Genomic DNA, 13,055 nt, shown 5'->3' with positions numbered 1-13,055 from the left:
GACACCAAAAAAGCCCTTTTCATCAGAGCAGGGTGACTATAGTTTTCAGTTCACCCAAAAGCCATTTGCCTCTAGCATGGCTACAGTGCTCTGAGCAAGACTTTATTTGCAGACTAACACAAAATATACAGTAGTTTGGGATGGTGAAATATTTCTACAAAGACATGTAAAGGAGCATATAAATACTATGAAATAATTTATATTCATCCTTCTTGCACAATTTAGCCCTTGAGGCATTGGGTGGCAGCTGTGCTGTGTTGGTGCAGGCCTGAGTGCAACTGTTGGTGTTTCTGGCAGTGCAGCTGGAACTGCAGGCAAGAGTGATTGACAATGGTGCTTCAAATTACATACAACAAAAAGTAACCTTTCTAATTTTCTGAGCAAGGCTTGAAATTGTTCCTGTAAAAATCTGAGCTGTTTGGCTTTACAGCTTTCAGATTTACATATCCTTAAAAGTCCATGTTTATGGCTTTTTCTGTTCAGCTGGTTGCCTTCATCCTTTTGTGGGTATGAAGACCTTACATTTTTACTTAAAATGTAGGTCTGTTGCAGTCTTCCTATGACTGCATTCTTGCAATGTGTAACATATCCTATAATGTTAAAGTTTCATGTTTATTTTACTCAAAGAAAGAAAAAGGTTGGAGGATGAGTCAAATCAAACACATTTGTTTTTCCCCTGAGAAAAGATGAAATCTGCTGTTGTTAATAATAATCTCATTACTGCAGCACTCTGTCAGTGCCTGTAACATCTCCCCAGCTCTCCTCGGGTGGAACCACTGCCCGCCCACTGCTCCGAGTTCTGCCACAATCGATTCATCAGCCCCAGTGCCGGCACCGCGGGGCTCAGCTGGGACAGCAGGGCCAGCCTCTGCCTGCTCTGGGCAGCACCAGGGGAAGGAGGAGGAGGCCAGAATCCCTACAGAAACAGCCAGAGCCTAAGCCAGGACCAGCACAGGCCATTGGTCTGTTGGTTCTGCTACACCACAGGCACACTGGAGCGGTTTGTTAAATGAGAGATGCACCACCACATGGCTGCCTGGGGCAGGGAAGGTGACTGTGTTTGTATTTCAATGGAATTGAACACAAAGGTACATCTCCATTGTCTTCCAAGCTCTGCTAAGCCCCAAACCACTTCAGAATCCAGAGTGGGGCCCTGTACCCCAGTTTCAGGTTTATTTTAGAGGAAAAGGAGTGATGTTTTTCAGAGGTTTCACATTTCAGTATTTCACATTGGCCATTTGGTTGTTAGGTTCACCTCATAAAGCAGTTCCTTTAGTACTGGAAATTTGGACAGCCAGGTTTGGGGAACTCTCCTGAAATACTCCTCCTAGGCAGCTTTCCTCATGCCTGTGGGAGGAAGAAAAAGACACCTGTCAGGACTGCTGTGTTCAGATTGCACTGTATCCATGCAGCTTTTCAGTATTCTTCATATTTTGTGTCCCTAACATGGATAAACATGAAGCAGAAGTCTGTCTGAAGACCCAACAAGTGAAGACTCCTCCACCCCCTAGTTTTTATTTAGGCTATAGAATTCTTACAAAGACACTGCCAGGAAATAATACCCCATACAGGGTGGAGTATTAAAAATGTGATGATGTTCTGCCACAGCGAAAGAGTCAAGATTAATTAATTTTCAAACCCAAGCAGCTGTAATGAACTGTAGTAAAATACTCCTTTTTTAAAGGCAGTAAGATGGGAAATTATCATTTAAATGAGTTGGTCTTAATTCTTGACCAAACCAAGGTCTAGGGAAGACATGCTGTCAGGAAAAAGAGCACTGTTACCTCTTAGCCTGAATCTGTCAATCAGAGGAACAAAGCTGTCAAGAACGCTCCGAATTCGGTACACTGGGTGTGAAAACAAACATATAAGGTAAGCAACATAAAACAAAAAAAGTAAAAAATGGCAAAACCCAAACACTGACACTTGTTTAAACAAGCACATCTGCAATATCATTAATAAGAAATATCAGGTTGAGTCATGAGAGAACCATCCACAACCTCCCTCCATGTTAACATGAGATTACAGAGGAGACAAGCTCTTGGTTGGGGAGCCATAACTTGCTGCTGGTGGCAGCACTCCTGTACCATCCTTAAGGATTGTCAAAATGCACAGGTTTTAATAGTTCCAGTAGCTGCTGCCCCAAGCTCATCCTCAGTCCCAGCGGAATGCATGGCAGCCAGGATGCACAGCATCTTATCCAGTGGATCTGGGAAGACAGGCCTTGCTGCTAAAATTACACGTTGTCATGGCAACACAGCATTCGGCCATTGCTGCAGAAAGAGGTGACTCAGGGTCTTGTGATCACTGAGAAGGAAAAATGAGTCAACCTCTCCCTTCAGTAGCATTAAGGCTGCTTGTCTGCATCCCCTCTGTAATTGGGAGATGTTGGGGGAGTTTCATGGTGAGTTACAGAATCTCAACCCCAGCAGTTTCATGGGCTGTGGCAACTGTGTGACCTTGTCCTTAGTGCAGGGACACAGCTGCTGCTGGAGGGACACTTACCTAGACCAAAGTATATTCCAGTGGTTTCCAGGGAAGCAAAGGTGATTAAACCAATCCCAAGAGAAATAGTCCAATCTAAGGCAACAAAATAAATGTTAGCTTTGTTCATTTTTCTACAGTGCAACAATACATCCTTCTATTGAATCTTGCCTTACCTTTGTGGTAGTAGTAGCAAACTAGTAAAGCTCCAATTGCAAAGCAAAGAATGACAAAATGAAAGAATTCATCTGAAATTGAGAGGGAAGATTAGGTCACAACTGCAGCCATGGCCCTTCCAAATTCACCTTTAGGTACAGAGTATCACTCATGGAATGAAAGCAATTTCCCTGAGATTTCTCAGGGACTAAGCTCAACATTGTGAGAAGCCTCGATGATTTTCATCATGAAGCCTTGATGCACTTCAACAAAGCACTCATGCTGGAAAAATAAAGGTTTTTTTGAACCAGAGATCTTATTCTTTGACTAAGGTTCAACAGGTTTGACATCAGTTTGATTTAATAAATCAATTACCATCCTTCCGTATGCCCATCCACCGTACTGTGCACTGAGGGGGGTTAGTGCTCTCCTTCTCATAAGCTACAAAAAAAGAGAAGTCTTTTATTACCATGGAACTGTGAAATTAAGGAGTTCAAAGTTTATTTCCCTTTTTCTATCTGAAATAGATTGTCAGAGCAGAATATTTGTAGAACTGTTTGTTGGTCTGCAAACCTTTCAGAAAAATCAAATTAGCAATTTTAAAATCACTCCAAAGAGGGTGGTTTAAAAATTAATTTTAGAATGTAAAACCAGATGGCTGCATTAACAATACTGAATTGTTTTAAAGCACTCTGAGTCTTTCTGCCTCTTCTGGGACAAGCCATAGTCTCAGAATGACAGTGGGGGAGTAAAGCCACAGTACAAGGGAGCTTCAGTTTGATTCCTGGGTGCTTTGCACAACCACAGCTACAGTAAAAAGCTCCCTTCATTACTGAGGGTGTGAGAACCATCCCTCTACTAACACCTGACACCAAGTACTTCTGCACCTCCCAAAATGAGACCTGCTGCTGAAATGAGTCTCCTGCAGGTACAATGGCATAGAGAAAAAACAACATAAGAACAAATAAGGTATTTTAGAAGTTTAAACACAGAGCAGTTTGCTCTTTGTCATGAATGGAGTTGCCAAATTCTCTTTTTTCCCCACCTGTATTGCCAGAAAGAGCTGAGTCTTTTACCATCTCTCCAACAACAGGTTTAAAGCAGCAGTTTTTTCCTTTTCTCTCTGTTGGTGGTTTGAGCAGCCCCTGACGCACCTGCTGCACCCAAGCCTTTGGGAGTTGATTCAGAACAAGTTTCAGGTACTGATTTCCCCTACACTGGGCAACCCCTGCCTGGCAGTGAATTTTCTCCAAAGATGTAACAGGTGAGTACTAGAGGGGTCCTTTACATGAGCTGTAGACTTTTGCTGTGGTGCTTTTGAACCACAGAACCACTAAACCTTGAACAGAACCTCTGCTCTGGGTCACCTGATACAAGCACCAGATTTTTGCCTCTTTGAGCAGTCTGGATTGATCACATTCTGGTTTGGGGGCAAACTCAATTATTTTCTTATTAATAACATAGTATTGCATTATTCTGACTCACAGATACAACTCTCTGCAGTTGTATGAATGATCTATAGATGAAGAATTTAGCGGAACATCAATTCACACTAGGCAAGTGTCTGTCCTGTATTACTCTACTTCCTAAATGCAACAGTCCCACTGTAACTTGGCATCATGGAATGACTTGCACAGTATTTTTTCTGTTAAAGCATTCCATGTTATTACCTGTTTTCAACCTTCTACTTTTTGAGCAGACAATCTCTAGGCATCAAGGAGCTGGAATTGCTCTCACCACACTAAGCAAAACTTCTGAAAAAACATCCACAAATAAACTTCTTTATTTGCATGTTTGTACTCACCATCTATATCTGAATCTTCTCTTCTGGCAATCTCTGAAAAGAAATATAGTTTTGTTACTTCTGATGGAAAAAATACAGAGCTTCCCACCATACACAGCACCAGGAAGCGCAGTGAGTAATCACCTATCTGCAACAAAACTGGGGTGAGTGGCAGAGAGGCTAAACACCAAGGGGAAAAGTAGTATGACCCTTTCTGCACCTAGGAGTGTGGGGAGAATATGGCCCTGCAAAGGATCCCTCTGCCCTGGTGTTCCTGTGGCTCCTTGGGGATAGGTAACTCAAAAACCTCCCCAAGGGATTATGCTGCAATTTGTAACTTTCCACTGCATAGAACAGAAGTGGAGCAGATATCCTCTCCAAAGGCTGCTCCACTGGGCTGTTTGTCTCTCCTAACTCATCCTGTGGCCTTGGCCTGGGCACAGGAGGGATGAGCTCAGTAATGCAATTAAGCCGTTGGCAATTTCCTGCTGTGGGCTTTTACAAACATTCTGGGGCTGTGCAGAGTGTCTGGTGGGAGGAAGTCTGCCTTCACACTGCCTGTCTGTGCAGGCCTCTTGCCTGGCACTGTTGCTCTGTTGCTGAGGCTTTCACCTGGCACCTCCTGCTGGGAATGCCATGCAATCAGAGCCAAACATCACCGCTGGCAGAAAGCAGGTTCCAGGTCCCTCCCAGCCTTGCACCCCTGCTCAGCAGGAGACAGAGGCCTTCAGGGAATGCTAAAAACTGTCTCTAGCTTTTTTGGCTAAGACTGAACAGCTGCCCAACAAAACTGCTGGGTTTTTCCCTAAAGAATGACTGCTATGAGCTGATCTTGTGAGAGTCTGGCAGGCCTACAAAAATGGGTTAATCTGCCAGAACACCTTGTGCAAATCACCTGCTGTCAGCCAGGCACTACCAGAGCCTTGCAACAGAATGTCTGCACCATGCCCAGGCCCAACACCAGGCTAACTGGAAACCAAGGGATTTACAGCCTGAGAGTTATTTTCTAAAGTCTCAGCAGGTCAGAAAGAAGACACTGCAGTTACAGTCATTCCAGCAGGATGAGGTGACCTGAGAGCACTTACCTGAATCTCTGTAGGGAACGACCTCTGCTGGTATTCCTAAAACATGGCACAGAGATGAGGTAGGTTAATACCTGCAGTGAGGGTGTCTGCTGCCAGTGCCAGCCCATCAGCTCCCTGAAATCAGTGTGGGTGTGTAACAGAGACAAGGAAGAGACCAACTCTAACCCCTTGAAGAGGGTGGCTCTACTGGGGGTTACACAGTCAAAAAGTGGGAAATGACTGAATTCTTCCCCCTGCTATTCCATCTCTCCAAGTATCTGGAGGGGTAGAACGATTTCAGCTAGAATCAGACTCCTGTGAGACAGATTAGATCTCCTAATATCAATTTTAGATTAACTGCTCTTACATTTGGGCTGAGCTTAGTTTAAGACATTAATTAAAATATTAATGCTTCACATTTATACATCCATAATTCTATAGGTATTTTTGTGTATTGACACAGCACATTTTCTTCATCTGCATTGTACTTATTTTCCAGTTTTCCTTTGGTAGGAAAGGAAAAGCCTGAGGAACAAGGTGGTCCTTGCTGATGATCTCCAGTCAGTGCTGTGGGCTGACTGCAGCCCCTCTAAGCAGTGGCTGTGACAGATGTTTTCAGAACCCTCTTGCTGCACTTCAGTGGCAGCTGTGCAGACCCAGGCAGCAGGACTCCTCCCACAACAGCAGATTTTGCTGCTTTCTTGGTTCAACTCTGAGCACAGGGCATGGCTGAGTGTCAGCATTAGTTGAGCTTCATCTTGTAGGAAATGTCTTTCCTACAGCCAAATTCTGACTTGTCTTTCTTTTACATCTACACATGTTAATACACCTTTGTTCAACAGCCAACCCAAAGAATGCAAAAAATAATTTTTTTGGTTTATATGGGTTTTGCCTCTAGTAAAAGCCAATACTGTTGTCACTTTGTCCTACCTCCAAGTAACTGTCCTTCAGTCTTCTGTATTCCTAAATCTTCCTCATCACTATCTGGATAGGAGAAAGTATTTGTTCATCAGAGTAAAGAAAAATGTGCTAGCAGCATCAGAAACAACAGCACTGTAGTTGTTTGCTCATAATATAACCATATGTAGGTAAGAATCAGGGCTTTGAAATTCAAGGATCACTATTGGCTGCTTTTGCCTCACAGCTCCTTCAAAGCTGGCTGAATAGGTAAAACTCAGCAAAACCTGAAGTTGGATTAACTTGTATTAAGGGCTGTAGAGAGAAGTTAGGATCTTTTATTTGGAGAAGGAATCTTGCAGCAGATTTCTATGTTTCTGAAACCAACATCCACAAGAGTGGGTGGCAGCCACTGTTTTGCTGATTATGAATCAGGTACTGATGATTTTCTACGTTCTGTCTTTTGCACAATTTCTTACTTTATTCAGAGCTCTACAGAACTGCCACATCTCCTTTGTAAATCCTTACAAACATGCAGTCAAACTAAATTATGTATCAGGGAAAATAAAATAAATCCTCTTTACCTTGTGTATCTTCATTTATGGACTCCTGGGATGAGTTTTCAGACTTTTTGTCCTCTTCTGAATATACAAAATTCCTTTCCAAACTCTTCAGGAATTTCAATTTTTCATCTTTTTTTAGAAAGAGAGAAAAAAACATTATCAGTGACTACATTTTCTATTTTACAAATTCAGATTTCCCTATGCTTTATTAAAAGTTGCCTGACAGGAAATCAGACCATTGGTCTAATTTCAGTTGTGTTTTTGGCACACAAAGGGTAGTGCAAAGCATCAAATGAAAACATCATACACGCTACAGTTTAGACCTTCTTAAATGGTTGTGGTAGACACCTAAAGTTTCATATTCTGGCGTTTAATTATTCATAATGTTACCCCTGTGCAAATTCCCACTCCCTGAAGCAGCAGCAGCTGAACGATGAGGAGAGCAGGGAGTGTGGCTCACCCTGCCCTGGGCTACTCCTGCCAGGGCTCCCTGGGCCGACGCCGCGGCTCCAGCTCCCTCTCGTGGCACAGGAGCACAGCCCTGATAGCCAGGCCACGCCAGGATCCCAACTGCTGCTGCCTCCTGTGGCCAGGGGTGACTCTGAACATCATCTCTCCATCGGGAGGTGCAGGATTTGGGCACATGCAGGTAGATGGGATTCCTTCTCCTCCAGCTCCTCGAGGCTGCTCACAGCCCAAGGGTCTTGTTACCAACATTCCTCCTCTGAGAGATGACCAAAGCTGGGCTGTGCACCAGGCTGGGAGGTCTCTCCCTTTCAGGAACATGTGTAATCAAGGCAGAAGCAGGAACAGGATGTCCTTGAGGGTCCCCAGATAAATAGGGTCATCTTAAGTGAGTGCTCCTCTGTCATCTATTAAAGACAATTAATGACTATGGACCCTGTGAAACTGCCCCCAGTTTCTTCCTGTACAACCAGGCAAATAAGTCTCTTTTATCTTGTTGCCAGGTTCAACACCCTTTGTGCCATCCCCTGACCATTCCTTTTAGTCTTACATGTGCTGCTAGGGAATTATATTTGTATACATATTTTCACTGGCTCAGCTCTGATTTCCTACCACTGTGAGTGCTCAGAGGGGTCCTGGCTGGCTGGATAACAGTCTGTGCAAAAACATCAGGGAAAACTTTCTCAAGTCAGAGAAACTTCTTTGGCAGCATCATTCCAGGACATGCTCTCTCCCTAAATACAGGTGGGTTTTCCCCAGAAGAAGCCAAGTCTAAGCGCAATAAAATACTAACTTTGGCTCCCATTACCACCACACCTAACTGCCTTTCCTGAGCAGCCCTTCCAGACAGTTCAGTTGTTCACTAATAATCACTCCCAAGCACATAACAGAGTGTTCAAGCTGCTGTCAAGTCCCACTGACAGGTGACAGGAGGACAGGTAGGACTCACCCTTTCCCTTGGAGCTGGGCAGCTGTCTGTACCCAGACGGGTTGGAAGTCTTCAGCAAAAGGTAAAGAAGAACAATTGCCCTGGCTCCTTTCTTCTCTATGACTTTCAGGCAGGCAGCACAGCCTCCAGGGAGGACATCACAGCTGTTAAGGAGCTGAAAAGGAGGTAAGTAACTAGCAAATGGTCTTTCCAATAAAACACAGCCTGCAGAAGCACACCCTGATGGGCAAATGAGTGTATCCCACCCTGTGGGAAAGGTAACCCCCTGCTCCTACTATACAAAGGGAAAACTGGGGACAAAGAGTCATGTCAAAGATGGGAAGAGAATGTAAACTCCCTTCAGCAACTCAGAGCAGAGCCATCAACTGGGGAAAACAGCATGGTGGGCAATAGTTAACTAATCAGAGAGCTGGAGAAATACAGCTATAGGATCTGAAAAAGGCCATGCAATTGCTGCAGTTTCTTACAGCAAAATATGGCTAACAATGGTCCTGCCTAGAACACAGTGAGCTGAGCTGATCCTGAGGAATTTATACAGAGCCAGTTATTTTTGCACATGGAGAGCAGTGAAGTAAAAAGCAGTGGCCTGAACCTCATTTATCTAAGTGCCCTGTTACACCTTTTAATATATTTCAGTATATCAGCTAGTGGGACTGTGCTCTCTCTCCCCAGAGTATAGGAGAAAAGTAAAATAACAAGGGTAAGTGTTCCTTTGGTAACTTACATTGTTCTTTTCTTCAGTATCAAGGATAGGTGGGTCAGTAGTGGCCAAGCATTTCACAAGTGATTCCCAGAAGGACTGGTTCATTTTCTCATGATTCTCCAAGTACTTGGCATCAGCAGCAAAAACTCTCTGAAAAATGTCTGTAAGGAAAACAAACCTGTCACTGTGCAGGAGCAGAGGGGGGGTCATGGCAGTGTTCCTGTGGTGCTCAGTGCAGGTGTGGAGACAGACACTAGGCTGTAACACACTGCCCAATAACAGCACACAGGAAAGAGAGTGCTGCTGTTATTGTATAAAGCACCTCAGTCTGTCACAAAACAGTAGACAAATGTCAATAACCCATACAAATGACTGTTATCTCAGTTAGAGAAGCATGGCAAGTGTTCCCAAAGTATTCCTAGCTATTTAACAGGTATTTATTCTGACCAGGCTGTTTTACAGACAGGCACAAAGACCCCAAGGACTGGACACCAAGGCATTGAGATTGCTCATCGGGCATTTAATGCACAGTAAAGTCTCCTTCATGTATCTAAATTCCCACTTGCATGTGCACAAAGCCTAACAAGAGCCTGTGGAAGAGCTGGGAATTGACTGCTGGTCTCTCTTTTACAAGCAAGGAGATGGACAGGGTGTGTTTTCAGAGGAAACAGATTTCATTGACTCATGCCCACCCTGGCAAACTCTGCTGTGCACTATGCATGAGCCAAAGCTCTGATCTTTGTGTGCATCCCTCACCTTGCTGCTCTTCAGTAAGATCTGGGATCGGGACATCCAAATTCTCCATTGCTGTGCCTGTTTGAAAGGGGAGAAAAAGCACATTTAGAATCAGGTCACTGACCTTCCTGGTTTTCTGTCTGTGATCTTCTGCAAACACAGTCTCTCTCTGGGCCTTTCAGTTTTGAAATCACTTCTCTGTTTCACATCATGATTCATTTACTCTCCTGGGATCCAATTCTTGACTCCTACAAGTGAACCGTACTGGCCTTTGGTTATTAGGAAAGAACAAAAGTCTGATCATCATGAGTAAAACAAAAAGAAGTCAGACTCGATCATTCACATTGCTGTTTTGTAAAGCTACCAAGGTGTCTAATTAAACATTTACCACAGATGTGAGTAACCTAATAGGCTGGGTTCCATTCATGAAACAGAACAATTATCCTGTACCTTTTACATCATAATACTTAAAATGTATCAGCCAGGAAAAAGAAATAGTTCCTAGAAAAGTCCCACAAGACTTTGAACTCTTGCCTCACAGAAGACTTTGATATTTCAACATCTGTTCTTCCCAAGTTGCCATGAAATTTCCATAAACTTTAGCTTTATGAATTACAAACTTTTAAGCACTGATCCCAGACTAATTACTGGTATTTGCCACAGAAACAAATGTTCTGACATCCCCAAAATTCAGCATTTCCTTTCATTTTGACAAACTTGCTGAAGAAGTTTTGGGCTGAGGCTGGAATATTCTGATGGTGCACATTTTGTGGTGGCTGTGGTTCTGAACTGTTGCCTCTGCCTAGCACGGTCCAGGCATTCTGCACGGATGCATCTCCCCTTGTGCAATATTGCAACCAACCAACAGCTGCACCGAGAGATGCAAAAGAAGGGTTTGGGGGACCCAAAAGCACAGTTTCCACTATGCAGGATGCAATAGGAAAACAGTTTGCATGTCCACACATTTTCTTACAATATGACTTTTGGATCCATTCAATAAAACACTTCCAATCAAGCAGTTTGAAAACTTAAGTATATCCTTCAAGTTTTCCAGAGGAAAACCTGTTTCTTTTTCTACTGGCACTTTCAGCTTTAAAGACCATCACATCAGATCAAAAAATACTCTAATACAAAACCCAAACAGGTCAGTTAATATCTTCAAAAGGATATTGTAACACATAAGCAAACAGAACAACTTTTTAGGGTGTCAGTTCTCAGACAGAGGAAATTAGACACAAACAGACTTCAAAAGACTTCTTCTGAGAAAATTACATAACCACTTTCAAAGACTCAGCTCGGAAAACCTGGCTTACCTGCCTCCAAAGTGTATTGTGAGAGAACAACATTTTAACAACATTTTGAAATTATTCCCAGTGATGTATCTATGCAAAAGATCTACAGATCTTCCCCTTTCCCTGACTTACATCCAGCCTTTGCTGCTGTAGCTGTGGCAGCAGCCCTGTGGGAGCTGTGAGCACCGATAGGGAATGCAGGAAATGCATCTGTCCCCTCTGTGGGTAAGCATCAGCTGATGTGGAAGTGTAGGAACCCAGCACGCCACACCCTGGACAGACTCGTTCTTGGCCACTCAAACAAGAATGTCAGTTCATAGCACTTATATATCTCCAGCTATGGTTTTCTGCCTTTTTCAGTCTCTTTCTTGCCTTCTTATTTGCTCAACTTAGACCTTGCAATAGTTGTTTGTTTAACCTAAATCCTTTAGGCCTCTCTCTGGACTGCATGGTTAAAATACAAGAGCTAAAAGAACAAAAGTACTTTAAATATAAACATTTTTTCCAGCTGATTAATTCAATTTCAGAAAATAATTTAGAAGTATCCTGATATTTTACTGTCAGGTGAAACTCAGGAGGTTTGTCTTTGGGGTTCCTAATACCTAGTGAAGGCCACTTTCAGCGGCATTTTAAGGCAGGTTGCTGTTCCCCTGACAGGAACCTGTCACAGCAGCTGCCCTATCCCAGCTTTGCATCATCCCAAAGACAAAGTGAGCGGGTTGGCACTACCTGACCTGTCCTGCCACGCACACAGGAAGAGCAGATTCAACGCTGAAAACAGGGCAGACACTGCCAACGTCATCTTCATCTGCTATCAGACTGATTTACTTCAAAACTGCTCATTTGCTGGCCCAAATGAGCCATCAGACTGCTCAGCTGTTCCAGCAACAGAAACAGAGTTGCCTAATGCACTTTTGTATCCTGCTGTGGTAAGACCTGGATGCCACATGAGGATCCAGGAGCATTCAGCATCTGCTCCCATCTCCCTTTCTGTGCCTCCAGCACAGCTCAGCCCAGTCAGTCACCAAGATTTACATTAGCCAAGGAAGCTGGGTAGCTAATTTCTCTTAGACTATGCACATTAATTCCCTTGTGGCTCTTCTGGAAAGAAAATCAGATCCAAACAAAGGATAAGTATAGGTGCCTAATTATTGTATGTTTTAAAAGTGACTTAGTTGATTATACCTCATAATAAGAGAAGGATGATGATATACAGGCATTTCAGCCTGGCCATGAGCTCACTGGAGAATGACATTAACAACAACAGACCTCATCTTGCTTTCCTCACAGTAAATCAGAATTTAATTGTAGTGAGGTCTTTTTAACGTGTTAGAATAAAATTTGTGTGCAGAGTCAGATTTAGAAAGTGAGGTTAACAACTTCCATGCATGAAGTTTTGCTTAGCTGATTAAATATATCTGAGGGAAATTGCTCAATGAGAAAACAAAAAAAAAGCAAATAAAATAAAATAAGATTGTTTTAACTTCAAGACAAAAATCAGACAATCCCAGACCTCTTCCCTTTGAAACTACTTTCAGCTTTCATTTTAAGTTATATGCTCACACCTAAACCTGCTAATTTTAAGATAAAGTCCCTCAATTCCCTTCTCTGAAATCAAACAAAACCAACTTCTTAAAGCACACCTGCAAGTCTTAGGTTGGTCCTAGCAGCTGGTTCCACAGGAAGACGTCCTGGAGGGCCGTGGCTATGGTGAAAGCTGAGTTTCTTCCTGTGAGACAACAAAAACTGATCCACACCAGTTCCGTTTGAAACCCTTCCTGCTCCAGTCTCCTCGGGCTGTGGTAATAATTCTGCTTGCCTTCCTGTTGTCAAACGCAGCTGAAATGTGACAGAGAAGTAGCAAAACTTGGACTTTTCACTCTCCTTGAACACAGGGGTGTAGAGAGACCCAGCAAGTGCATGTCACTGCAGCAAGGGCACCTCTCCAGCTCTGACAGCCCCAT

The 13,055-nt window shown here is 43.3% G+C and overlaps 1 protein-coding gene across 1 annotated transcript; it reads right to left on the bottom strand.

Annotated features, from left to right (window-relative positions):
* Nucleotides 1–13,055, bottom strand: TMEM40 (transmembrane protein 40). The gene is made up of 13 exons (XM_031058197.1): nt 12,735–13,055; nt 9,821–9,877; nt 9,086–9,225; nt 8,362–8,515; nt 6,969–7,076; nt 6,418–6,471; nt 5,509–5,544; nt 4,445–4,477; nt 3,016–3,081; nt 2,661–2,732; nt 2,506–2,580; nt 1,785–1,847; nt 1–1,347 (listed from the first exon to the last, which is right to left on the bottom strand). The coding sequence occupies exons 2-13, from the start codon at nt 9,867–9,869 to the stop codon at nt 1,328–1,330; spliced, it is 870 nt and encodes a 289-aa protein (XP_030914057.1). The 5' UTR covers nt 9,870–9,877; nt 12,735–13,055; the 3' UTR covers nt 1–1,327.

Source organism: Geospiza fortis, unplaced genomic scaffold (genome assembly GCF_000277835.1).
Source record: "Geospiza fortis unplaced genomic scaffold, GeoFor_1.0 scaffold78, whole genome shotgun sequence".
Taxonomy (NCBI): Eukaryota; Metazoa; Chordata; class Aves; order Passeriformes; family Thraupidae; genus Geospiza; species Geospiza fortis.
The sequence above is the reverse complement of the archived record's forward strand: the minus strand, read 5'-3'. Positions and strand labels throughout refer to the sequence as shown.